At 40.6% G+C, this 27,960-nt stretch overlaps 2 protein-coding genes across 2 annotated transcripts; both read left to right on the top strand.

Annotated features, from left to right (window-relative positions):
• The first annotated feature begins 181 nt into the window (after positions 1-181).
• On the top strand, positions 182-12,880 carry LOC126397283 (transmembrane protein 79-like). The gene is made up of 5 exons (XM_050055937.1): positions 182-362; positions 4,239-4,523; positions 6,190-6,756; positions 7,340-7,553; positions 11,362-12,880. The coding sequence occupies exons 2-5, from the start codon at positions 4,250-4,252 to the stop codon at positions 11,615-11,617; spliced, it is 1,311 nt and encodes a 436-aa protein (XP_049911894.1). The 5' UTR covers positions 182-362; positions 4,239-4,249; the 3' UTR covers positions 11,618-12,880.
• Positions 12,881-16,285: 3,405 nt separating this feature from the next.
• On the top strand, positions 16,286-23,459 carry ndufs7 (NADH:ubiquinone oxidoreductase core subunit S7). The gene is made up of 8 exons (XM_050055490.1): positions 16,286-16,374; positions 17,301-17,337; positions 18,325-18,396; positions 18,500-18,620; positions 19,667-19,846; positions 20,173-20,219; positions 20,381-20,469; positions 22,984-23,459. Exons 1-8 carry the CDS (start codon positions 16,359-16,361, stop codon positions 23,079-23,081), a joined length of 660 nt encoding a protein of 219 aa, XP_049911447.1. The 5' UTR covers positions 16,286-16,358; the 3' UTR covers positions 23,082-23,459.
• The last annotated feature ends 4,501 nt before the right edge of the window (positions 23,460-27,960 follow it).

The following is a 27,960-nucleotide window of genomic DNA, read 5'->3' as shown; positions in this document are numbered from 1 at the left end:
GTTTAGTCAAACTCGTGTGTGTGATGGCTGTGATTGTTAATGTTGAATTTGGAGGTAAACTGGGAGAAAGTGCCTCCTCTTCCTCCTCCTCCTCTCCCTCCTCCTCCTCCACCTCCTCCTCCTCGGGCTTTATTTGCTCCATATGGTGTTGGACATGGTACCCAGGAAAGAAAAAACGCGTTTGTGGGCGGAGGAAAATCCTAGTATTTGTCCGTCCTGAAATTTGATTCAGAAGTTCGGGATCCTGGAAGACAAAAAGCAAACGTAGGGGGAGGGAAGAAAGGCAGAGAAGGACGGAGAGAGGTTTTTTTTTTACTGCGAGAAGAGTAAACTCACCAAATACTCTGCAACCTCCGACTAAAGTAAGTGCATTTATACGCGGCATGCTTCTTAATGAATAAAGCGCTTAGTCAGGGAATTCATGGAGCTACTTCATTTTACATTTATGTGTGAGATCTGACTGTTAACTGCTCTAATTGCTGCTGAATGGCCACATAATATAAGGTTTCAGCGCTGCTATTTGAGCATGACTTGTGTGTCCTTTACGCGCACATTCACGCGGGCGCGTTTGATTTATTTATCACCAAATGAGGCATTTCCTGCAGCCCTGATACTAAAACCACACAACACCACACTTTACTTGCTTTGCATTAAAGAAATTGTGGTTCAGCAGCGTGAGCAAAGTCATTTTTCAGCGGGGCAGTAAAAGCACATTGCCCCCTACGCGCGCTTCCACATCCACGCCAGCTCTGATAAGCAGCGAGATTTATTCCCCCTCCGACCCTGAAGGCATTGAGTCCTAATTTGCGCTCTATACATGGTAAAGTCCTCATTTCCCCACCGCAGGTTTTACGTGCCGATTCTGCGCCACAGTTGGATGTGCGCCAAAAACATCCAGGAGAAAATGCTCCAAATTCAATCTGCAGATGGTAATCAAGACCTCCAAAATTCACCATGCAGTGGAAATAACGGCGGAGCAACAAAGGCGCGTGATGGGTGTTATTTTACAGTCATTTGTCTCATGCTTTTGTCCAATCGTCGTGGGCAACTATGAGTACCCTATATTTTGCGCTTTTTATATAGAAGTGACCAAAATAGTATCCAACAGTGGTAAAAGAAGTATCCAGATCATTTTCACAAGTAAAAGTACCATGAAAATACTCCATTACAAGTAATCTAATAGTCCTGCGTTGACATTTTGCAACAAAATAAGTAAAAAGTAAAAGTAAGCCTGCAAAATGTCAATTATAATCATTATATTATTAGATCATTGTTACTAAGTCATCATACACAAACTGTACTTTTATGTTTAATCTCTAACAATGCCTCATATTTTATAAACTGGTCACATGTTTTATATGTAATATCTTAATCTGATGCATGAGCTCATAAATACATTAGGTGGAGTAAGAAATACAACATGTAGAGCAGCAGAAGTACAAAGCAGCATAAAACTGAAACATTCAAGTAATCCAAGTGCCTCAAAACTGTACTCAAATACAGTGTTAAAGTGAATGTACTCAGTTACTTTTCACTACAGCTAAACAGCTGATTCAGTCTTGAGTTACTGTCTTGAGTAAAGCCAATTTTAGGTAGGCTATTCAAGAAAAAAAGGATATCATTTTTTATGGTACATTAACTTTCAGTCCTGCCTCATGTTATTTCTGATCATCCTATCCACAATATGCTGTTACAGTCAGGTTCAGGACCCCCCCCACAGGGTCCCAAGATGAATCTTTGGGGTCACCATATGATAGAAAGTTATTTATTTTATCTCACTTTTTTCTAAGTTTGCTATTTTCTTGTCAAATACTACATACTTGCCCTTCCTTAGGTCCATAGACATCCTTGAAATTAGTTAAATATTGGTTACATTCACCACTAACGCCTTTAGAAATAATCAAATAATTGATATACTGAATACTTCTTAAGACCCCTAAAAATCTTAGAGGACAAGGATCACTGTTCACAACCCATGATCACACTGAGGTCATAACCTGAGAGAACCACTGTGCTAGAATAACGCTCCATCATGTCGCTGCGTGCAGTTGACAGCAGGGTTTTAGAAATACTGAGGTCATTAATTTTAGGAATGAAATTCTGGTAGGGAAATATTTCTTTTAAAGATGCAGGTACTGAACCTCAACAGGAATCAAACCAAAAAAATGTGCCAGCAGCACCTCAAACTTTGTCAGTCTTGGCTTTTAAGCAGGAAATATTAGCCTATATTGAACATAGGCAAAACTCTTCATTTAATGCTGATTCATTAGCAGTTTGATACAAGACATTGTTTTGGGAATTATGCTTATTACATTAAATATGAAGCTGGAGCCAGGAGACTGCTTAGCCTAGCTTAGCATAAAGACTGGAAACAGGGGGGGGCAGCTAGCCTGGCTCTGCCCAAAATGATCAGAATCAGACACCTCTACAGATCACTGATAAACACAATATCAATATCATTTGTTTAATACGTGCAACAACCGAAGTTTAAAAGCAGTTTTTATCACCTTTGGAATCAGGCTAGCTGTTTCCCCCTGTTTATAGTCTTTAAGCTTTAAGTTTACAGTTTAAGCTAGTGGGCTGTTTACTGTAACTTCACAATTAGCGGACAAATATGAGACTTAGTGCATGTGAGTCTGTGTGTATCCCGCTGGCTAGCTAATCGCTGCTGCTCTGCACTTCACTCTTATGATGGTTACCGCCAATAACGCCTTTCCGACCCACAGTGGGGGGACATTGACGATGCCGGCGCATAGCACCCACCCTTTGCTTTCTCCCCTGGTTAACACTTTTAGCTTTGTTAGCACTTTTGCCATTGTTACAGCTGTTGGTGCTGTTAGCAACATTAGCAGGGCGTCTACAGGCCCTTAAAAAGTCTTAAAATGTCTCAAATTAAGTTTTCTTAATGTAAGGCCTTAAAATGTCTTAAATTGTCTTAAATTCAGATTCAGTAGGTTTTAAATATTTTCGGTCACATTACCGCGAAAATTTCTCCGGCCTGACAGACCCAGCGACTGTTTACAATCATTGGACAGACCGAAGAATTGCAATAATATATAGCATTCATGACAGCGAAGAGATTTTGTTTTCTTTTTAACTTAACATAAACTTAACATTTAAACTTAAACTCACCCAATTGTTGTCATTTTTCCTTAATGTTCATCTTGAACTGACACATGCACACACATATTTCTACATATAATGTATATTTCCATTGCAGGCTTGGTCTTAAATTTAATATAAGGTGGTATTAAAACAGTCTTAAATTTAACTTGGTTACGTCTGTTGACACCCTGATTAGCCACCACCATGTTGAGAGCCATGTGCAGACAATACTGGCTCTGACCTCAAATCATAGATATGCACTGACTGTCCTATACGGCTCCTGTTGGTATTTTACAGACACTCATATTAATATCTCACCTTTGTTCTTCCAATACTTCGTAAAATGTGAGTATAATGAGTCCAACCACACTGGAATAAGCCTCCAAAATACCTACCGTTAATAAGTTTTTAATTGTCAATTATAAATTCTCTCCAGGTGGCTGAAACCTCCAGATTCTTAGACAGAGACACAGAGGACATGACCTCAGTGTCTCTGCTGCATGATCAAATGATGCAGTCTTATATGTGCAGAATCTGTTGGACACAGAAGTAGAAATATGTATACAATGTAGTTTGTGCCAGTCTGTTCTTATTTGGATCTGTCCTAATCAGTGTCGTCAAAATTACATCAGATTATAATTTTTGTTCTTTTGCATGTGTTCATTTTTGTGACAGAAGCTAAAAAGCTCCTTTCCTCACATAACATGATAACTTTGACATCAATCCAAATGAAGTCCGAGTAAAGCTCAGTTTTTAAGGGTTTATACCTGTCAGATTTTGAGGGTATTTGGGGATACAAGAAACACAAAAGACAAAATATACAAACAAGAAAAATTATGTGTACAACTCACAACTGTTCTTAAGTTGTCAGTCTGGTTGGAAACATTTTCCAGATCTTTTTTAGTGACCTTAAATATTCTGACGTGGCCTCTCTCTGCACAAATGCCACCAGATGCTTGAAGAAAGAAAACTTCTTTCTTTGAAAGAAAGTTCAGATGAAACGTGCACTGATTTGGCTGCTCTGGTACTTGGAGGAGAAAGGAGGTGGTTTTACTGCCCTGTGTGTCCCTGGTTTGGTGTTTATAACTGTTTTTTGGTCTGTTTTTTGTCTGGACCTCTTCCTGCTCCTTCAGGCTGTGTGACTATGAGCACCTCGGGGCTTCAGGCCACTAACCGGCAGAATGTGAAGGAGCTCGACAGCATGAAGGAGTCCATCAGCGACATCATCAACCAGCTTCAGGACATCGACCCCACCAGGCTCTCCTTCTCCCCCTTCCTGGACCTGGACACTCAGATCTCCTTGGCGCCGGTGTCAGACAGTCCCGAGTCATCGGTGGAGGAGCTGCACTCGTCCTCCCACTCCGTCTCAGGCTCCCAGCGCTCCCTTGAACCGCCACCAGCAACCAATCAGCCGAGGAGTGAGTTATTACTGCTGCTTTTTACTGTCTGCAGGATTTGAGTGGAGGCCAGAGCAAATTAGCAAAGGCTGACGTTGAGTTTGAGACCAGACTGGATCCAAAGAGGGTTGAGACAGAGACAGGGCTGATTAAAGTGGAGCGACAGTTAATGAGCAGTGCGTAATAAAAGGAGGGTTTTTATTAGGTTTAGCAGACATGTAGATCTACCTGCAGGAGCTCTGGACTAAATCAACATCCGTGCCTTGAATAGAAGTTTTGTTTAACAGGTTGAAATATGTAAGTTGTTGAACAAAGCACTGTGAGGTGGAAAAAACAATGAAATACAGACACATTCAGGAACATCTTCACCATTAGCCTCACATACAGGCAGGTTTAATTGTCTCCCTGAAGAGAAAGGGCTTTAATTTGTTACATAAATTAGGTGCAATTCAAAACTTCATGTTTTATTGCACATTATATGACGATTTATGGACTGAACTTTGTAGCATAATGTCATGCGTGAGTTCTTCTGGATGGAATATTATAATAACTTCAAGTTGGAGCCCTTTGCTTGTGGCAGGTTTTATTTGTTGAGCTCTGGAGAGAGGACAAAGCTTTTTGTTATGTTATATGTAAAAAGTTATGTTCTTGTCCGACAAACATTTGACCACTGCAAAAGCAGTTGTGGCGTCGTATAAAGTCCATGTGGACCGGGCACGTGCATGTGCATGACACAATAAATAACATGAAGAACTAACTGACCTAGAAAAAAAGTTTTGGGGTTTTTGGTCTTAAGTCAAAACAGACACGAGACAAACTTATTCAAAGTCTGAAGTGCTGCAGTCCTGCAGGAGGGAGACCTCATGTCTAATGTGAAGTGGGTGAACATTTGCAACCAGGAAATCATATAGATGTTTAATGGATGTTGATACGACTGCCCGCAGCGACGGTGAAAACACAGACTGTATGTAAAAGCTGAGAGAACATCTGCAGATGACTACAAGTCCTCTGTCTGCACGTTGCCTCAAGATACCTGCTATAAAATGAATAATTTATTCTATATAATATAATTATATTTATTTAAAAGTAAAGATGAAACTGTATCAGTTTAATAAGATACTTATAGCTGGATCATGAAGCGGCCAGGGCTCCGGATCCTCAGAGATTCAGCCACTTTCAGTTGTTTTTGGTCATTTCAGTAATGGCAAATTTCGCACACTAAGTTGGGTTCTGCATCATGAACTTATTTTGTGATCCTGTATTGTAGAGGGTTTAGTTTCAGAGCTGTCGTGTGTCCGTGTGATGCATATTCCTAAATTGCTTAATCGAATTATCGCAAGCTAATCGACAGGAAGAAAAGGTGTGGTCATGCTGTAGTTTTCCTGCACAGGAGACCTGGTTGGTTTCTGTGTCTCTGTGTACACTGTAACGATGGGATTGTGGAGGATTTAACAGAGTACAAACACACAGAGGGTTGGAGGTGCGGTCAGTAGGGGCCCAGCAGTAGTCTTTGGCCCCAGGGCCTCCTAATAAGTTAATCCAGCCATGTGCTCACCCTTTCATAATGTTACATGAGGCCCAGGCCTGACTTGCAGTTAGGGAATGATTGATTGGTGTGAGTCCGCAGCTGATTGCTTTCAGTATCTGGTTTTGGATTGTGTATTGAAATGTGCTCTGGTTTGCACAGGCTCTGCTCCCTGCCACCAGCAGCCCGGCGACGACCTCCCAGAGGAGCCACGAGCAGATCAGACAGAGGAGGGGGAGCTGGATCAAACTCTTTCCAGTCCGATCATCACAGCACACAATTTGGACGCTGCAACGGAAAACCGCATCAGCTTTCCAACCCCAGCCTCTCAGGGAGACATTCCCAATGGCACAGACACACCGAGATGGAGTCCAGAATCCACCAATCTGGACTGCACTGTGGACGAGGGTCGGCCTCTGATAGGCCCGCCGCCAGAGAACGTGGAGCTGACTGTGTGGAGCCCAGAGGGGCGGGGAGAGACTTGCGAGGCCGCAGAGGAGGCTTCAGATCGGGGACGATGCTGCTGCCGCTGCTGCCAGTGTAAATGCTGTCAGAGCGGCCGAGTTCCTGCTTTCTTCTCAGTCCTGGCCTCTCTTCTGTGTGCAGCCGGAATCCTCTATGCACTCTATTTCTATGTCCCCATTAAACCCCCCGACTGTCCCGACACAGCCAGCCGCATCGTCTTCACCTTCTGCTGCTGCGTGGTGGCAGCCGTCCCCATCTTGCTCGGTACACTTCAAACACCTGCACACTGACATTAAAAAACAGCCGTGTGAGCACCACAAATGAAAGATAAAGATTAAGAGAGGATTTGGTTTGTCTGGCCGCCTCGTCTTGGAATGTTTCAGTGTCTCCTGTCCCCTTTAATTTCATGCGCTTTCAACCTCAGTGCAGCAGACGTCTCCCCGGGCCTCTGGAGAGAAGCATAATTTCCTTCTCCTGCACATAGCTTTAAATGGAAACTACAATAAGAGGTTGGCTGCGTCTCTCATCTCCCAGGCTGTGGCCTAATTGTTTCAGAATATTTTAATCACTTTCCAACCTGGGCGACCAAAAACCGAGAGGGCAGGTGGCAAAAACATCCAAACCAAAGCCTGTCCAGACCATTTTCCTCTCACCTATTTGTCAAGCTGATGACAGTGAGGAGTATTTGCATGTGGGCCATTCTGCCGGCAGTTGCTATATTCAAATGAAGATATTATAATGACAAAGTGTGCTGTCAGACGAGATCAAGTGCAGCTAGGAGTTGTTTGTGGAAAGATGGCGAAGGTTCAAGATGCTAACTGACTTATTGCTCTTTTGTCCCTCGCAGCGATGCTCATGGGCGCCGCGTGCCAGTTCTGCACAGGCTCCTTCGGTCTGCAGGAGTCGTTTCCCAGAAGACGGGCGGTGCAGCAGCTGTTTGTCACGGCGTCCTTGGAGCAGTTACTCTTCTACGTCCTCAACCTCGTCGTGATGGCTGCTTTACTGCCTCAAGACCAGCTGAAGTTGGTGCCTATACTGGTCGCCGTGTTCATCTTTGGAAGGTGAGGCGAAGATATGAGACATTAAACACATCATCAACTAACAATAAAGACATGTTAAAACAAAAGTGACCAGAGATCAGCAAATTGACCTTTGAACTATGAAGAACAAAATCATACAGCAACAACAAAGTCATTAGAACACCCTCACAGTGACATTGTAACGTGCTGATGTTAGGTGAGAGTTATTCGTTGTCACAACCAAAGTACAGATAAACACACAGCAATACACAGATGAAGACAGTACCCAAAATCTCCATGAATGCATTCATTAACCCCGCTCACAACTGTCTCAACGAGTCCTGTGTCTCCGACCAGATGGGAGCAATGTGAAGTGTTGATTGAGGGGATGATCAGTGTCATTAGCTCGTCTAAGTGCTAGGCGTGTCATGGCTCTGAGGTTTATATCTGGGTGTGGGAAGGCAGATGATTTTAGAGGCAGTGTGTTTGATGATGGTAAGTTTATTTTTGCTCGAGATGGTACATCAAGATTGTGTGTTTTTTTAAAGCAACAACAGGAGGTGGGGGCCAACAGACAGTGCTCTACAGTAATGGATGGCTTTGCCTGGATTGTTGATGAAAGTCTATGATGTGTTGATTGAAATCGAGTTTATTATCAATGATAAGTCCGAGATATTTGAAGATGCTGACCTGTTGTACTGTCTCTCTGTGGATGGAGGTGAGGTGTGTTAAAATGTAACCATGGTCAGTGTTGGGAAGGTTACTGTTCAAATGTAATAAGTTACAGATTACTAGTTACCCTGTTGAAAATGTAAGTAATTTAATTATGTTGATTACTTCATTGTTTTAAGATAACTTATTACATTTGGATACGTTTTGATTGCTCTTCTAACAGATGTTTTAAATTAGGCAATAAAGCTAAAAAAATGTCAGGAAATAGACTGTGCCAAAAGAAGTCATTCCTGCACGGCGAAAAGATGCAAAGCAACAGAATGAATATTTTATTCTACATGTAGGCTTCTTACCAAAAAGAATACATTTGAATGTAACCTCTTTGTAATCTCCAACATTTTAATTACTAACTGTAAAATTGAATTACATGTTTTTTCAGTAACTGTAACTGATTATAAAATTACATTTGTTTTGTAATTTAATTACTGTAAGTAGTTACTCCCCAACACTGATGGTCACCATCAGTTTTGGAGAGTAAAACTAGTAATTAAAATACAATTTTAATTAGATTAATTAGTTAAATGTAATTACATTAAAATTAGTAATTAAAATTAGTTAAACGTTGAGTTTTGTGGGATGTTGAGTTAAATTGATGAAGTAATTAAAACACCGACATTGCATATTACATTTCTTACAAGGTAACTAGTAATCTGTAACCTATTACATTTCAAAAGCAACCTTCCCAGCACTGGTCACCATCATAGTTTAGCGTGTTATCATGCTAACATTTGCTAATTAACGCTAAACACAAAGAGAAGCTGAGGCTGATTTTTGTTTTTAAAACAGAGATGAGAAAAGTTAGAGGATCAATAGAAATTATTTTAGTTTATCCTAAGAGTGACACGACTGTTGACATGTTTCACTTAAAACTTCAAAAGTAGCTTTTACTTGTAATGGATTATTTTACATTGTTGTATTGGTACTTTTACACAGGATGGCTGTGGACTCTTTAAAATGCCTCAAATGTGTTACATACAGATTCACTAATAAAAGGCCTTAAACTGCTCTGGCCTGCCTACTGTTGCTGCTTCCTCTGCAAGCTGCTTTGCAAGCTGCCTCCACCCCAGCTCATCCTTTCCATGTTGTGTCTGACTTATCAATGTCATTTCTGTTTGTCATTGATGCTGCTCTACCCTGTTCCTGGGGGGTCTTTGCTGCTGCTCTCCCTGCCATAGGCTTTCTATGTAGGCGCATGGAAGGGCAGGGAGGTGTGCTCTCTCTGCCTTGAGGCTTTCCACGCAGGTGCATGGAAGGGCAGAGAGGTGTGTTCTTTCTGTCTTGAGGCTCTCTCCATGCTGCTTTCCACATGGGCGCTTGGAAGAGGCCTGAGGAGAAGCAGAGAGGCCCCAGAACAGAGCCATATCGCCAAATATAATACTGCAGAGGGAAATAAAATTTTCTTTGACTGAAGTGTTCCTGACTGAAATAAATATAATTTTCTATTCTTAAAGGCACGTTTTTTTTTTTATGTTTTCATCCTTTAATACCACATCACATATACTTATATTTATTTTCTATTTTTTAATGTTTCTTTTTTTCTTTTTCTTTTTTTTTTAAAGATTTTACTTTTATTACAAGGACAACAAACAAACAAGAAGAAAAAACAACTCACAAAAAAAAAGAAAAAACTTAGACAAAAAAAAAAAGACAAAAACAAAACAAAACATAAGCTATATATACATATATATATACACAGATAAGTAGCATTACGTACATTTAGCACATGCAGATGTAGTAATGTAATACTTATACCATTAGAGAAGATAACATCTTTGCTATGCGCAGTTGGGAAAAGCAGATCAAAACTAACAAATGCAATGACAAATTAACAATAAAAACAAAATAATGCGATAAGAATAAAGATAAAAATAATAACAAATAGCACACAACACCTGCACATTTCATAACCCTTAACCCAACCCAACCCTACCCTACCCCCTCCCACAGATCTTTCTCCAATCTTCGAGGTTCTGTTTCCAGAAAGTATATACTAATGTTAAATAATATTAAAGGGTTAAATTAGATTTCGTGCAACCTCAAGTGCCTCCTTTCTAGCTTCAAGGACCCGCTGGCCTGCTCCATTCATCCTGGCAACGGAGAGCTCTATGGACAACATCTCCACCAAAGAGCAGGTCCATTGTTGTATGGAGAGTGAGTGTGGTGGTTGCCACCTGACAGCCAACATCTTTTTAGCTACTGTACATGCAGACAACCATAAGATCCTTTGCATATGGTTGAGGTTTTGCCCAGAATCATCATTTAAGAGCATAGATCTCGGAGTAAGATCAATCTCTAATCCAAATGCGTTAGAAAGAAGTTTTACTATTTTTTGCCAAAGGCTTTGAACTAATGGGCACTCCCACATGACATGCAGAAAAGTCCCTACTTGATTCAAGTTACATAGATTACAATTTGGGGAAGAGGATATCTTAATCATGAAGCGCCGTTTTGGTGTCAGATACGTGCGATATAGAAAGTTGATATTAGTTACCTTATTGTTTAAATTTTGTGAGGAAAAAGCAATATTTCTCCAAACTCTAGACCAGTCTATAGATGATTCAGGGCAATCCTTATTCCATACCTTTGTTATCGCTAAAGGGGTCTGAATATTTTCCAACAACGTATTATAAATTACAGAAACATGCCCTTTAGGTAGGACAGATTATTTTTTAATGTTTCTTAATCTATGCTTTACAGTTTTCCTCAAAGCATGCAAAGCACTTTAGACTTCTGAATGTGTTTTTCTTCCCTGCAGGCAACCACTGATTTCAGTTAAAGGTATAAATAGTCTTAAATTCAGATTGGATGGGTCTTCAATGCTTTTTGGTCATGTCACCATGAGAATTTCTGGTATTGGTATTATGGGAATCTTTGTTTTAACAGGAGAGAGACATTATTTGACAGAGAAACAGACTTAAACACAACACCTGTATGCTTGCTCTGCCCTCATAAAAAGTCTTAAATTTAACTTGTGTATACCTGCAGACACTCTGTTACATTACTCCTGTCAACACTGCTGAAGAAGTGAAACTGGGTCCGTAAAACACTGTCTGGGAGGTTGTGAGTGTTTATCAGTGAAGTTTGAACTTGATCTGATTTCCTGTTTAATCCTCTCCAGGCTTGTTTACTGGGTCAGCCTGAACGTGTGCAGCTCCTGGCGAGGCTTCGGCTCCGGCCTGACCGTCTTCCCGCTCCTGGCCATGGTGGCTTTCAATCTGTTCCTCATGTACACCCTGAATCTCAAGGACCCACTTTTTGGCTCTCAGGACATCCTCTATAATCAGGTCACCCCCTCTTCCTGGTCAGGGGAGACATCACAGAGCCCGAGTGGCAAACCAGACATCCTACCCACAGACATCCTGGACGCTCAGTGAGGAGGCGAGCTGCGCTTTCTTCTTTCAGAGGAGGAGATCTTTTCCCAAAATAGGCCATTCCTGTGGTCTGCAGTTCAGCACAGCAACACACGCTGCCACTATAACCTCCAAGTCTGTGACGGCTTAACTTGTATTTTTGCTCCTCCTATACAGGACTGTTTTTTTAATGTGGATTCATGCTTATTATCTGAAATACAAGAGCTCTTTCCCTGCTAGTGGCGGAGGACGCCTTTGGACAATGCTGTAGTCTTAAAACATTTGTCCTTTTAAGCTATTCCAGTGCCTATATTTAATGTTTTGAACTCTAAGTACTTTAAAGCTCTGCTATGTATGGCTGAATTTGGTTTGACCTAAAATACCACAAGCAAAGTAACTGCAGTTGTCAGACTTTATTATTACTTCAACTTGTCCAGAAAGTTTGTACATGAAGAAGACAGAATAAAAGACATTTGTAAAAACGTCTTTTCATCTTTCCCAGTTTTCACTTCCATCTCTGACATTTGAGCTGTTCAACTGAGCAGCTATTCCTGGAGGAACTGTAGTGTGTGTTTTCAGTGCTGGGACTGTCATTATGTGATAACATGCTCTCGATGTTCTCTGGTTGCTCTCCATCTCCACCCTGCTGGCGTCCTCGCTGCCGCTGCCGCTGCTGCTGGTGCTCGGCTGGGCTTGTGGCACAAAATGAGGCCAAAACAAAAACAGGATGCTGAAGACTGCTGCACTGACTTTATTCTCACCACTTAGTCAACGAGAAATTAAAGAGCTTTCTAAATTACTGTAATTAAAGGCAATTCATTTGACGTGTCAGCCTCCTAAAGATTTACTCGCTGTAACCAGTTTAATGAAAGAAAAGGTTTAAGTCCTGCCCGCCTGACGATGACGAGTCTCTGATAAACTCAGTGCTGACAGTGTCTTTCTTTCTTGTGGGATTTTTTATTTTCCAGCACACTAAGTTTTACCCAATTTAACATAAAAAAAAGAATTTAAAAATTGACTGCAGGTCAGACTATGTCATCAAGTTTGAAGTCTCGGCTCATCCATGTGGGCAACACATCATATTTGACATTTTCCACACCAGCGGTATCAAACTGCCCACCTGGGTACCAGAACTGGGCCCACACTTTCTCCCCATTTTATTTTTTATTTTTTGCCAAATTATTTAATATTTTATCAAGAGCATAAAAAATGTTCATTTCAAATTCAACATTTAGGAAGCTGTGCCTAAATGTGCAACTTGTTACAGTGACTTTTAAGCCAGTGATAGTGACACAGAGTGAATAAATATAAAATTGATAAATTGATTCACACTATTTTTTTTTTTTTTTTTTGACTGTAAATAAGGTGCCAGAGTGCACAAAAACCATCAAAATACAGCTTGTTTGTCACCCTGACAGTTGTCCAGGCTAATAACAAATATAAATAAATAATAAATATTTGTTTATGAACTGGCCCCTGACCTCCTGTCATTTTGCAGAAGTGGCCCCCAAGGCAAGCTGAGTATCCCTGACTTAAGCCAACGCCAGCAGCACTCAAATCTACATACTGAATTGGATTTAACTGTATTATACAAAAGACAAAATACATTTGGTCAGAGGTGCACTACAGTGTGAAAACAATACAATAATGTAACACAACAGAAAAGTTTAATGAGAAGGCAATTCAAAAACCCAAAGTCAGACAAAGTAAAACTGTATAAGTATGTCCTATTTGATCATTACTGGGGTCCAAAGTCCCTCAATACACATATCCCTTCAGATTCTGACCACATACCACAAATTATTGGTTAAGATATTATTTTTATATTTACTTTTTTCATATCTATCTTATCTATTCAGTATTTTATTTATGTTATCTATGATTTTTTGACTTTTTTCCACAGGTTATACTCTCTGTAAATTGTATTTTGTACATGATGGTTTAAATGCTCTTTCAAAAATGTCTCAACATCCATTCATCCATCCATTTTCTAACCGCTTATCCTTTTGAGGGTCACGGGGGGGCTGGAGCCTATCCCAGCTGACATTGGGCGAGAGGCAGGGTACACCCTGTACAGGTCACCAGACTATAACAAGGCTGACACATAGAGACAGACAACCAATCACACTCACATTCACACCTATGGCCAATTTAGAGTCACCAATTAACCTGTATGTCTTTGGATTGTGGGAGGAAGCTGGAGTACCCAGAGAAAACCTATGCTGTCATGGGGCGAACATGCAAACTCCGCACAGAAGGGCTCCCCCCTCAAATCAGGAACCCTCTTGCTGTGAGGCAACAATGCTAACCACTGTGCCACCCGATTTTGAGCATTAAACACTTAATTTCGTGCGTTCTGTTGAATTTTTATGCACCAATCTGTGCCTTTTTTCATCAGTTTAACTTTTAAATATCTTTAATTTTGCAAAAATAAAAGTCCTCTGCTACTTCCATGGTTTTATTGGTGGGGTCGTGTCCCCTGCATCCCACCCAAAATCTACACCTATACATATAGCGTTGCATACTGCAGAGCTGGGCAGGTATGATATAGAGGTTTGTGTTCTTGATCCTGTTCCACACTCTTCCTTAAGATGACTTGACCTTAAACTCAGAAAAACACGTTTGATTGTTTTGTCAACTTCTCTTTCCAGCGTTAAGCATGGACTTTCTGTCTCTGGAGTTTTCTTTTTTTCCAGTGAGTGTTCAGTCTGGCCAGTGGCCCCTTAGGTAATTTGATCTTGAGACTCCTGTTATAGACTAAATGATTCATCAAAAAATAATGGACTGATTAATCGGTGCTCCAGTGCCAGGCCGCTCTGCTCTGTGCTTGTGTGTGATGCTGTTTTGCCACAGCCTCGTGGGACTCAGGATATATTCTTTTAAATCCATGGAAAAACAGCTGAACTTCACTTCACATTCATCAGCTCTCACTCTGCTGGAAGCCGCCCAGTAAAACCACAGTCTGTTGCTGTCAGCCGCTGAACAGCTCCAGTCAGTGCCTTGCTCAAGAGCTCCAAAACCCAGTCACAACAGGTAGAGGGTTTATGAATCTTACTCAGGTAGCTCTGTCTGACATAAGAGGTTTACTGTGACACTGATAAGTGTGATTAAATAAATGTGTCTGTTATGAGAGCACACATCTTGAATGCAGCTCAACCAGTAGAGCAGGGCTGCTGCTCCAAATTTAATTATCTGGGTCAGACAAGTCCTAACCTCTGAAGTGAAAGTACAAAACCAGTTCTTTTAAACATTACAGTGAGTAACTTGTGCAGATTGTGCTCCAAAGTTGAGATCATGTTTGAATGGTTCCTCACAGATTACCCTGCGAGGGAATAAAACAGCTCCTTCTTATATAAAAGTCCAGTTGAGTTAGACAACTCTGTGATCTATCCTGATGCCTCATTTTAGTGGAGGTCATTGTTAACTTTGTGTCTTTAAGTTGGTCAGTTATATGCTCACATATGTGTTGCATGCTTTGAAGAAGTAATAAGGGGTCTAAAATAAATAATATGAAATGAAAACAGGCTGTTTCATTTTCCATATCCTGATCACCAGCTGCAACTACTGCACCTCTGCACGACACTTATGAACATAGAGTCCATAAAAATGATTCAAAATGTGTCAGTGAGAGTATCGCCTAGCTGTGTACACCACTCAGTTCAGTTTTGTTTAACTTAAATTTGAATATAATCATCATAGAGGGGTTTTTCTTACACATCTAGATGGAAACCTGCATCCAGAAATACACTGTAGAAAGTCTGTCACATTACGCCAAGTCACCCCACCGGAGGGAGCTAAACAGCTATAAAAAAGACTGTATGATGAACAATATCCAGACTATATATTCACCACTATATATGCAGGTGTTGTCCAATTCAGGGCTGTAGCTACCACTGAAGACAGTGAGAACATGTCCTCAGTCTTGTTTCTGTGAACTTGGGAGTTTTAACAACCTAAGAAAATGTTAACGTTCTATAATTACATATATATCACACTTCGTGATTCTGACAGTTGATTAATCTGAGTCAATAGTCTTTAATTTGACTAGATATGACCACCCCACTCCCCTTGAAATACAGAATTAAATGCTTTTTCCATCATAATTTTATTCTTGGCATATTGAGACATTTTTGAAAGAGGATTTAAACCGTCATGTACAAAATACAATTTACAGAAAGTATATAGTGCCAGGTAACATGTAAAAAAAAGTCAGAAAATCAAGAATATAAATAAGATACTGAATAGATACGAAAATCATGAAAAAGTAAATATAAAAATAATAATTTTTGCCAATTATTTGTGGTATGTGGTCAGAATCTGAAGGGATATGTGTATTGATGGACTTTGGACCTCAGTGATTATCAAATAGGAAGTTCTTACATACAGTTTTACTTTCTTTGAACTTGGGGTTTTGGATTGCCTTCTCATTGAATTTCCTAGATACCATCTAACCCCGATCAACCTAAATTTCAGTGCTTCAGTTGTGAGTTTTAATGCTCCATTAAAGTCTAAAAACTAATTTAGAAGATTTTCCAGACTATATAATCCAAATATTCTGGGGATACATGGCGAAAATATTATCAGCTAACATTAATGGCACTCAATGGCGTTCAAACGCGATATAAACCTCTTTATAGTGAGTAAAGATGCCTCACAGTTTGACCTTCTGTGCTTTAGATAACCTGTCTGTCATTACAGCAGCGCCCTCAGCAGCTCGAGCTCATACTCTCACCGGAAGCAGTGTGACGTAACTCGAATCGCAAAGATGGCGGCGTTAACTGGTAAGTGATGTTTTGATGAAACCAACACGCTTTTAATAAACATTTGAGTGTTTTCAGACGTAGTTTATTCTGTGTATTATAGAGATTAAGCAAGTAAAAGTGCATTATTCAGTGGTGAGAGTCTGTCAGTGGTCAGATATGTAGCTTAAAGTGAATGCGCACACTGACCTTGCTCTGTCTGCGTTAGCATGGCGGCTAACCAGGTTAGCGCTTACATGAGCTCCAGCTGCAGACAAGCTAACATTAGCTAACATACGTACCGACTTATGTCACTGTTAAACTAACCAGGGTGTCTGTTATCGAAGTACGTCTTTATATACATTATGGATGGACTACCGTGCCAGCTATGTCGTTAGACCTAGTGTTTGACATACGCTTGTCAAACCAAACTCCTTTTGAAACTCTGCAAGTTTGGGGCTCGCAGGTGTATGTGAGAAGACAATGCTGTGTTATGTATCCCCTCGGTGTTTTTACAAATCGTCAGGGGCTGCTTTCCAATTCGGCTTGCAGTAAACACGCCAAGCAGCACTAAATACAGCCAAAAATAGCCTATAAAACATTTGACTGTACCTTACAAAATACGTGGTATCTTGCAGCATTCAGTTTTAAATATGTGGCGTATTTTTTTTTTTTTTTTTTTAACTGAGGCCAGCACAGTTAGCTGTCGGTGAGACTACAATGTCAGGGCTTTCCAGAAGTGTTTGGTTTCAGGTAACTCACAGGGTTGAAGCTTTTGTGTTCATAACTAAATCTGTGTTGCTTGTCAGCAAAGTAACAGTTTGTGTCACAACTGAATGCACTGTTTAAGCAGGCTCACCCTTTGGTCAGTGATTGTACAGTACAGCTGTTAAAACATCTGAATTGCCTACAATATATCACGTTTATTATATAATGTCTTCACTTTGTTTTATATGTTTATTTTGCAGCGCCTCGCCTGGCCATGTTTGGCTGCTTTTCAACAAGGTAAGAACCCTCTAATCCTTATCCTAGTTTCAAAACTTTATTTAATTCGGCTCCGTCCTGCTGGTCCCACAGCTGCCCAAGTATTGCACCCTTTACAGGATTGATTTGATCCTCTTATACCCACACAACATATTTATTACTTGGCTGTCATTAAGGACCAACTACTCCAATTCAACCTCAGTAGGCAGAAATGCAAGGTGGAATATCCCCAAAAGTATGATTATTTACGACATCAAAGCAGGTCGTGTAACACTGACAGGTACAGTGTTTACTGTATTTAACAACTCACTTCCAACTTGCACAGTTTTTTTTAAGACAAAGGAGCAGAAGTGCTGCTGGGTCTTAGTAGTAGTCACATACAGGTGCTCTTTGGATAACTCAGGTGCACACTGTGTTTCATTTTTGCACAAACCCCACAGTGTGCCTTGGATCAATTTTGAAGGAGACTTGCATTTTATATTTTTTGATTGAGCATATACTTAACTCATGCAATGAGCCCTTCACAAGATGGAATATACCCATCTTTTATTTTGTTAATTTTTGTCAATTTTGGAGGACAGACCATCTCCCTTTTGAATATTATAGCAAGCTGAACCAGTCCTCACTGAAAAGAAACGCTGAAACATTTGCTGTGCTCGACAGGTTGTGCAGTCTTGCTTTTGGCAGCAGGAGCGCTCAGCCTGTGTGTTGTGCAGAGGGACAGTCAAGATAATCCTTTAAAGCATCATCAAGTTTAGGAAGCTCAAACAAAACCATCGTCACACAATAAGATCTGCCCATCTGTCCCTCACACGCGGTGTATTGAAATGATTACATTTCACACTGTTGTGTTACTGCCCTCCTGTGGAACCGACTGTTATTGAGCTTTCCTTTTTTCTCATTGACTGATTTAACTTACACGTTATGTTAAAAATATTTATATATCAACTTTTCACCATTCCCTCTCGGTTCATTCAGTTCATTAACTTAAAGTTATTGTTGTCACAGGCCCATTTCAGTGTTTGCTGTTCATCAGAGAAGTCTGCACAACAGTGCAAAAAGCGAGAACACCACCACAAGGTGAGTTTACCAGAAATACTCTGGTGTAAATATCAGAATGAAGAACAGACACTTGGTAAACACTCTGCACATGGTAAAGATCTCCTCCATCCTTCTGTTGCAGTGTGGTTCCGGTCAGAGAGAAGAGCACGGCAGTGGCAGCAGCCAAACCAGCAGCTGTAGCCAGCAGCAAGGGGGAGTATGTTGTCGCCAGGCTGGACGACTTGATTAATTGGGCACGCAGGGTGAGTTGACGAGAGGATGTTGGCTGTGTTAAAACCCACATGTGGAGTGAATTGATCAAAATCTACAGTGTTTTTCTGTCCCAAGGTGTGCGATGTGACTCTATGCAGTGTGTGACAAAGTGTCAAAAGTTTGGTGGTGTTGCTGTCTGTAAATGGATTTCTTTGTCTTTTACTTAAATTTCCACCACTCCATCTGTTAGTCATCAGAAATTGTGAATTATCTGAGCCTTGTAACTGTTCAGATGCCCTGATCTTGCAGTGTTCACCACCAATTGTAGGAAAAGTGTTTGTTATACAAGTTGCTTGATGGATCATATATGTACACATCAGCAGTTAAGGCAATAATTACAAAGGCAGCTACACATGTCAAGTCAATTAGTTGATTACAGTATGTGTCAGCTGCATCAGAGGTCTGACAGTCACAGTCTTCCAAGTTTTCAAGGCATCAGAATGGTCCTAACAAGCCAGAGAGTTGTTGCCTGCAAACACAGCACAGCTATGCAAAGTAGCAAGAAGGAAAATCTTAAAATTCTTAGCAACATGCTAAAAGCAGGTTTCTAAGTCGACCTTTCCAAACATTGACTGACGGGCAGTCATGGGGTATCAGTTTAACAAAAACACAAATCCTGAGCTTCACCAAACTGTCATTTTAATTACTATGTTGTCAGTTGGGCTGTACCATTTTCAGGTGTCATTTTGTTCATGTCCTGTATTTGTCGGACACAAATCAAGATAAACAACTTATTTCTAATTTGTTTGTGCAGGTGCTGTGTTCATGTGTAGGGTTGCAAAGTAACGATTATTCTCCTTGTCAATAAATCTGTTGATTATTTTCTCGAGTTATTCTAATAGAGGAGTAGAAAAAAACCCAGAAAATATTCACGTTTCAAAAGCTGGAATCAGACAGTTTTTTGATCAATAATCACATTAGTTGGCGATTAATTTAAAAGTTGAGAACTTCTTTTTTCAATAATTGTTGCAGCTCTTTTTATGTGTCTGCTTCATTAGTGTTTTGTTGACTCATCACTGCTGTGCGACCCCCTCAGAGCTCTCTCTGGCCCATGACCTTTGGCCTGGCGTGCTGCGCGGTGGAGATGATGCACATGGCGGCGCCTCGTTACGACATGGACCGCTTTGGAGTGGTGTTCAGAGCAAGTCCCCGACAGGCTGACGTCATGATTGTGGCAGGAACATTGACCAATAAGATGGCTCCGGCTCTGCGAAAGGTGAGGAAAGGAAAGGGTGGGATGTAACAGTAACAGTGCGACCATCAGCAGCATACATTAAAGTGTAATTCAGCTAGTGGCGCTCCAACCACACACACCCCAGCCAGTGTGTGAAATGAGAAAAGCATAGACATTGTCAGCTGCCTTCTCTGTCTGCAGGATGGCAGCGCTGAGAACAGTACAGCTGTCTAAATGCTGGCTGGATTACGACCAGCCTGTTGCTGGATTGGTAGACTGGCATGAAGCTTTCCTCCAGCTGAAAGGACAGATTAGTTCTTAGTCAGACGTTATATAACCGTGACTGAACTGCGGCTTCTTTCCAACAGGTGTACGACCAGATGCCTGAGCCCAGATACGTCATTTCCATGGGAAGGTAAGTTAACAGCAGTGTGCCCTCCTCTTCCGCAGCAAATCAAAGATATTATCATCTTTTGCACTTTTAAAGCTGTCTAAGTCCGGCTGTATGAATTTATGTTTAGGGTCTAAACCTTTTTATCTTTTTAACTAACAGTTTTCATGATTTCCCTCTTCCAGCTGTGCTAACGGAGGAGGCTACTATCACTACTCCTACGCTGTCGTCAGAGGTTGTGACCGAATCGTACCGGTGGACATTTATGTTCCAGGTAAACTTTACTGCACAATGTGCAAATTATCAAATCTCCTTATTTGTTTTTTAATAAATGGCAATGAGAAGTACTGTCCATTAAAATTGGGACATTTGAAACATACACTTTATGATCAAAAGTATGTGGACAACAATCAAAAATCAAATCAAATTTTATTTACATAGCACATTCCCTACAAAGTAATCTCAATGCACTTTTACATGCAGCATGTGTGAATAAAACCCACCCACCCGCACAGACATACCCAATCACACATCCCCAAAAGAGAACACCAGAGAGGAGAGGAAGGGCTCTTAGGGCTCTAGGTCAACATGAAAATGCCCCTGTGCACAAAGCAGTGTCTATAAAGAAACAGTGCGCAGAGTCTGGTGTGGAAGAACTTGACAGAGCTCTGACTTCTGTCCCATCTGACATCTGTGGGATGGAATCAAATGCTGATTGCAAGTTGACCTCATTGCCTGTGGCTTAATTGGGGCAAGGAAGTCACTGCAGCAGGGTTCCAAAATCTTGTGAAAAGCACTCTTAGAACAGTGGAGACTCTTCTAGTAGCAGATTTAAGCCAGTGGGAAAAGATGTTCAACAGTTGACCTTTCGCTAAGCCCCGCCCTTTGTGATGGTCCAACAAGCTGTCAGAGTAAGCATGGAGCCCACACTCTAACTAACTAACTAACTAACTAACAGTGTTTCCAGAGAGAAGCAGACAGAGGGGTCTACAGTCTGTGTTTGAAGGATATATCCAGGATGTCAAACTGACTCAGCAGCAACAACAGGTTAAAAAGACAAATATAGTTAGAAGCTAAAGCCGAACTATAGGCTACAGATCACAGTGTAAAAGTGAACCACCACATCACTGCTGATCGCCACAGAAGACAATGAATATAAAGGGCAACTTTGCTGATATTGAACCAGCTGTGTGGCATCGCAGTGTGTGCAGATGTGTTTGGATTCCCTGCCGCTGCCAGCACCTGGACCTCGGGGTCTCCGGGGGAAGTGAAACAACATTAATCTGCACACAATGCGACAACACACAGCTGGTTGAATATCAGCAAAGTTTCCCTGCGTCCTCAACATTCAATCATTAAAAAGCAAAAGCAGCATGTGTATACATTCAGTAGGCTATATTTTCAGTAGCTAGCTAGCTAACCCTACACTTTTCAGGGTTTGATTTTGGTTTTGGAACAGGGAAGAAACGTATATCTTTTTCCAACCTCTCCAGGTAACGAGTATCATTAATACACAACGTGCCCCAGGCACAACATTTAGCTCCAAATCCACAAAACCAGCCTGAAAATGAAAGAAATCTGAAACGACTGCATTAAGGCTCATTTATGCTCAACGTTAAATACGGATCCGGATACGGACGGAGCCTTCTGTCCGTGCTCCACGTTCATTTCGTCCGTGTTTCTGCACATTTCCATAAAGCTTACGGATACGGGCCAAACGGAGCAGTACCACCGGGAACCCTTGGGGCAGTGTTGCTGTCACTACCCGATACGTAGCTCTAGTGAGACACAAAGAAGAAATAACAATTCAATTTCTTTCATCGGCAGTACTAGAAAAAAGAATTTTCCGTCCTCCAGTCGCGATGTATGTAACGGCCTCACCGACCACCGCCTCCTACAACGCTGCCTCTGTTTTTGTCTTTTATGCAAGAGGTACATTATCAGTATCTCCTCCACAGTCGCCATGTTTGTTTTTGAGTTTGTTGTTGTCATAAACTTTTGACGCTGGGCTGCCTCCTGGTGGATATATTGGTTAACATCCATGCCAACGTAAAGGGCGCATGGAAGTATGTGGGCAGTGACGGTAACATCGTTTGAAACGGACGTACACATTTTCGTACGTAAAGGGAGCATAAATGGGCCTTTAGAGTCAACAGAGCTCAGCTGTGTTGTTGTCGGACCTTGGTCTGAGCTGGCCTGATGCTACATTATGATTGGCGAGTCTGCTTCTTGGGGCAGTACTTAGCGAAGAGTCAATTACATAGAGGTGTAATTTGTAGGTGCTCACATACTTTTGGGCATGTAGGTTGAGTCCAGACAAGTTATTGCCCCAAATAAGATATAGGAAAAGAGGAAGAAGTTGTACAGCTAACAGTAGCAGTTTTATCAGTACTACAAGCAGTTTTATTGGTAGCAGCTGTAATTTAGGAGTAGTAGATTTATTACCAAATAATTGGATTGTTAATAAGGCTTTGTGATAGTAGGGCTGGTAGTGCTTGTCTTATTGTAGTAAATAGTGGAAGTACATAATGACTGCATGATATTGTCTTGCTGTCAGTACGACACATTAGCCTTCATATTGTGTTTGGCATTTACCCAAATCCTGTTTTTATTTAGAGTTGTCTTGCAGACTGATCAATATGCAACATGAGTAGCCAAGTCTGAATTACCATATAATTAATTAACAGATGCCGTTCATCAGTCAAACTGAATTTCAGTGGCTCTGTGATGTGACATTTCCAACAAACAACACTAAGAGTTGCTCTGTTTCTGTCCCTCCTGTCCTCAGGTTGTCCCCCCACTGCAGAGGCTCTCCTCTACGGGACTTTACAGCTGCAGAAGAAAATCAAACGAGAGAAGAAGGTTAAGATCTGGTATCGAAAGTGATAGCGTTATATGTGTGTTCGTATCTGGTATGTAAATGTTGTATTTCTGGCTTCATTTGGAGCGCCGCTCCTCCTCCATGTAGAGCTGCAGGAACTAACCTCAATAAAGTCATTACTGTAATTTACACACAGTGCACTGCTGCTTATTTTCAACCAAACACAGCAGCGGTCACTCAGTTCAGTTCGTCTGCTTCTTTAGTTCAGTATTAATATCCGGGGACTTTCTGTAAAGGTTTGCGCTTGTGTCAGAATTTAAATTATAATTCATCTTTATTCAGGTAGTCATATGTGTTCAGTCATGACCATAAGATGAGATAAGTCATCCTGTTTTATCTTAAATATTATTTTAAATAAACTGGGCTCACATGAAAACACAGTACTCCAACATCTGGTGTGTCATTATTTCCACTGCGACCACTAAAGCAGGGTTTAAACCACTAGGTGGCTCCTGTGATCACCAGCTCTGACCTTCACTGCTTTGTGTCCACGCTGGAGGCCAAATGCATTTTTATCGTGTGTTAACTACACAAACCCACAGAGTGAAACACCAGAGCACCAATGAAGGAGGTTTCCTGCTAACAGAGCTGCAATATTTTATACATTCAGCTCAACTGTAAACCAGCTGCTTTCATCACGTATGCAGAGACGGAGAGCAGAGTTGCTTTTAAGCATCTTCAGTGTGAATAAACAGACTCGTATATTCAGTCCTCTGCAGCTGAAGGGTTCTCGAGTGAGACGCTTAATTCCTTCCCGCCTGTTTGTCTCAAGTTGCTCTGAATAACTGAGCTTTTGTGCTGCGATGGAGAGTGAAGCAATGTCACGTTGACCATTACCATATGCTGGTTGAAGTTTTTGTTTTCTTGTGAATCTTCTACACATTAAAGAGGCATCAGGAGGCAGCGGTCACGTACTGTATTTACAGTTTAGAAAACGTGTCAGTCTCGTTGACTGATGCTGGATGTTTGAGACCATTCTTAATTTTTTTTTAGAGTGTGAGCAATCTGATATTCAAGTCTCTCTTTCTTATTAAGAAAATAGATCATTTGAATAAGGATCCTTAAATGGAAAAGGAATTGTGACTAAGATGCGGATACAGATAAGATAGTGGTACAGTTTTGTTGTCTCTGTTGTTTCATATTACCCAAAGTATCTGTTGTAAGCACATAACATGTCAGAGTCCTGTGGAGCAGTCTTAAACACAAATTACCCTAAACATCTGCGCTAAAGACCAGGGGCAGAGCCAGATGTTGTAAGGCTCAGACGACGAGACCCTGCGGAGATTGTTTTCCCATTTACTGCAGCTATGTGCAATATTTTTCAGTCGTAGGATGGTTGTACATCATTTGGGGAAGTCTTGATAGTTCTCAAAGGACAAAAATCATCCTGTAGAATCCTACTTTATATCTCATTGTTCTCAAACTGTCTTCATCATTCTGAAACCATAACACACAGATGTTGAGGATGACTCATTTTCACTCCTGTTACCTAAAACACAGCAAAAAAAAGTTTTGTTTTTTTAAAATTTCAAGTCACATTACATAGGTAGGGTAGGAATTTGGTGTAAATAGCATTACTAATCTTGAAGCCTATTTTTTGTTATGCTGCTAGAGTGAAGTTCACAGAATTAGCTGATAAATCTGCCAGTTGCAACACAGTGCATTACAGGGTGATTCAATCTTTCCATGGGTGTCCATAACTTTACTTCACTTTGTGTGGAGATATGGGATGGGAACCTCCAAACATCAGGCATAAATGTCAAATGCTTCGGCTCTGGAATAGACTTGTGAAGATGTCAGATCAGAGACTCGCAAAAAAGATTTTTAATTGGGAAACCTCCCCCTGTCATCCCTGGGCTAATGAGTTGAAATCATTATTTTATTGTCATTTATTTTATTGTGTTCAGGAGATCAGGAGTGAAATGTTTCACATGTTCAGAGAAAAATGGTCTGTTGACGTGTGGTAGAAACCAAAACTATGAACTTATTGTCTCATAAAGAAGAGCTACAGCATGGAACCCTATACGAAGTATAATCTGAACAAGAGACAGAGATGTGCACAGTTGCACCCGGGAACGTTACCATCAGCCTTTGATACTGGAAGGTTTAACGCCACACCAGAGGAGGACAGAATTTGCTTGTTGTGTAATTTAGGTGAAGCTGAGAAGTGGGTTTATTTCTTGTTTTACTGTCCTGTATATGAAAACACAAGGGATGCAATTTTCAATAAGATGACTTTTATCTATGTTGATTCCTTTGGCTGGATGATCATGAAAAATTTGAGTTTTGTTTCAGAAAGGGAACCTCTTTTTTGTGGCTGTATTTCTTTGCCAGGCCTCGGATGGAGGGAAGAGTATTCTGTTTCCGGACTGAGTAGTTAAACAACATGTATTTTTCACACAAAATAAAAATCAATCAATCAGTCTGGTACATTTATATCCACGCCAGAATAATGTAGGTTGCTCAAGCAATATGTGGATTTCCAGCAGTGCCATGTAAATGTGGTCTTCAATAATCTAAACGAAATATCAGGCCAACAGAAGAACACGTACTCAGATTTATTAGACGTCTCTGAGGAATAGCACAGATTTGGGGCTTTTGAGAAAACATCCCAGACACCACCTGTCCACTCCACCCCCTGGTGAAGAAAGAAACACATGAGCTTCATTATAACAACAGAACATATCAAGATATTGGTGCTTGTGCAGTAACCACATACCTCAAACAGTATATTATATATCAATTAGTTTTTCCATCCCTACAGGTTCCTATGTAAATAGAAAAACTGTAGGATGTCAGCCTACTTTAATAAATGTTGGTGACATCTAGGCCGGCGACTGACTATTATTTTCATGATCAATTAATTGTTTTGCTTGCTATAATTTCCCAATCCCATGAATGCATCTTCACATCCCTCTTCTTATCTGACCAACAGTATAAACCCTCAAATATATTCAGTTCACTCTCCTACAGAACAAAGAAAAGAAGCAAACTTTCACACTTGAGAAGCTGAAACCAGACAATATTTCTATATTCTGCTTGTAAAATGACTGATCGACTAGTTGTTCCAGTTTCAACTTCTTGCTCTCATAGCTGTAAGATCCATTTTCCCTCCTCATATTTCTCTGTGTGCAACTGTTTTCTGAACTTCTTAAAATATAAGAGTCATGCGCTCCTGATTCAGATCTGAGATCTGCCAGCTGCTGTAGTTTCCCACCTGACTGCAGCCTGGTGTTGCATCATCCATCCATCTAATGATTAATGCGTCCCGGCCAGGTGGCAACTCAGTCCCACGTGTTCAGATAACATACAGCGTTATCTGCGACCATAGATTAAAACATAGTGTGTGCTGCATTCTGGGTCCATCTCAGTGGAATATTTAACAGCTAACTTATTGATGCAATAAAGGCTTTTCACTATGTAGAACATTAGACACTTAGTAAAGGTGCTTGACAAAAGTATATTATGCATTAATGCATATTTTCAGTCTTTTAATTCTCAGGTGTGTCGTAAAATTAGAGATTTATGTTCGTCAACCTGCTCAGTTTTTTAGGAGGCCACTTTAATATGTTTTACCTTTTGATGCTCATAAGCTCACTTATGGTCAGTGGTGGTCTGTGACTACATACATTTACTCTGTGCTTATTAGTACAGTTTTGACACACTTGTACTTGAGTATTTCTGTTTTATGCTACTTATACATCGACTCCACTTCATTTCAGATGGAAATAATCTTGTACATTTGACAAATATTCTATGATATGATACAGTATTACCAGAGGTGTGGACTCAAAGCACTTGACCAGGACTCTAGTCGAGCTCAGACACAAATTTCATGACTTGAGACCAAACTTGACAAAATAAAATTAAATAAAAATTGCAACTCAAATTGGTCTTTTACACCACTGACTCCTGACTTCACTTGGACTTGAGCCTTTTGACTCGAAAACACTTGATACCTTCCCCCAGGCCCAAAGATAAAAAGTATGTTATTTAAAAAGTGTGCCACAAATTAATTTAGTTCCCTTCATTTCCTGAATCAACTAACATTAACGCTGTTTATTTTCAGCAAGTCAGCACTTACTTCTCAGATCCACTTTGTTTGAACTAGTCAGACAGCATCCAGTGAAGTTGCAGAAGAGAACCATTAAGAACTAAGGTAAAGTTGCAGAGCGCTAGTTAGAAAAAAGTATATCAAAGATAATATTAGTCACGTACAGAAACAACATGATGGTCAACAAAAAAACAAATTGCAGTGCAGTGTGCATTTGTTTTATGCAACTATAGACAGAGATGCAACAACTTTGAACAAACTTGTTTTAACAAATACGTACAAAATTTAAAAGCAGCCATTTTAAATGTAAGATAACTCTGCTGTAAAATGGCATTAGAGCTGGTGATGAGAGCATTATGACTTGTTCAGGACTTTAAAATCAAAGTTCAGGACTTGAGACTTGCCTGTCTTGACTCTGGACTTGAGTGCAAAGACTTGAGACTTACTTGTAACCTGCAAAACAATGACTTGTTCCCACCTCTGAGTATTACACCACTACTCTGTAATATACAAAGAATCTAAAATTATATCCACATTGAGGAACTACATTAAATTGCTCTTACATATATATTCATAAATCACTGAGTAGTTTGCAGTTGCTGATAGGTCTGCCGTTTTCTGTTCCATAATGCAAATGTCATCTTTTTGTTATTGTCTATGGTTTGTTCAGAACAGGATGGTTTATGCTAGTTATTGTCACGTGTGTGTTAATTTGTAGTTTGCATCATTAGTGAGTTGGCTATCCCTTCTCATGACCACAGCTGCATTTTCCCACTGAGCTTAGAGTCAAGTTGATCATCTGCTAAATACCAATAAAAGTTGACAGTATT

Source organism: Epinephelus moara, chromosome 10 (genome assembly GCF_006386435.1).
Source record: "Epinephelus moara isolate mb chromosome 10, YSFRI_EMoa_1.0, whole genome shotgun sequence".
NCBI classification, from domain to species: domain Eukaryota; kingdom Metazoa; phylum Chordata; class Actinopteri; order Perciformes; family Serranidae; genus Epinephelus; species Epinephelus moara.
This window is presented reverse-complemented; position numbering and strand designations above follow the sequence as displayed.

Excerpts from the sequence above, each read along its gene's own strand:
- LOC126397283 (XM_050055937.1), top strand. The coding sequence starts at position 4,250 with ATGAGCACCTCGGGGCTTCAGGCCACTAACCGGCAGAATGTGAAGGAG. Across the intron at positions 4,524-6,189 it reads AGCAACCAATCAGCCGAGGA|GCTCTGCTCCCTGCCACCAG; the intron begins GTGAGTTATTAC and ends TGGTTTGCACAG. Across the intron at positions 7,554-11,361 it reads GCCGTGTTCATCTTTGGAAG|GCTTGTTTACTGGGTCAGCC; the intron begins GTGAGGCGAAGA and ends AATCCTCTCCAG.
- ndufs7 (XM_050055490.1), top strand. Across the intron at positions 17,338-18,324 it reads TTTGGCTGCTTTTCAACAAG|GCCCATTTCAGTGTTTGCTG; the intron begins GTAAGAACCCTC and ends TTGTTGTCACAG. Across the intron at positions 20,220-20,380 it reads TACGTCATTTCCATGGGAAG|CTGTGCTAACGGAGGAGGCT; the intron begins GTAAGTTAACAG and ends TCCCTCTTCCAG.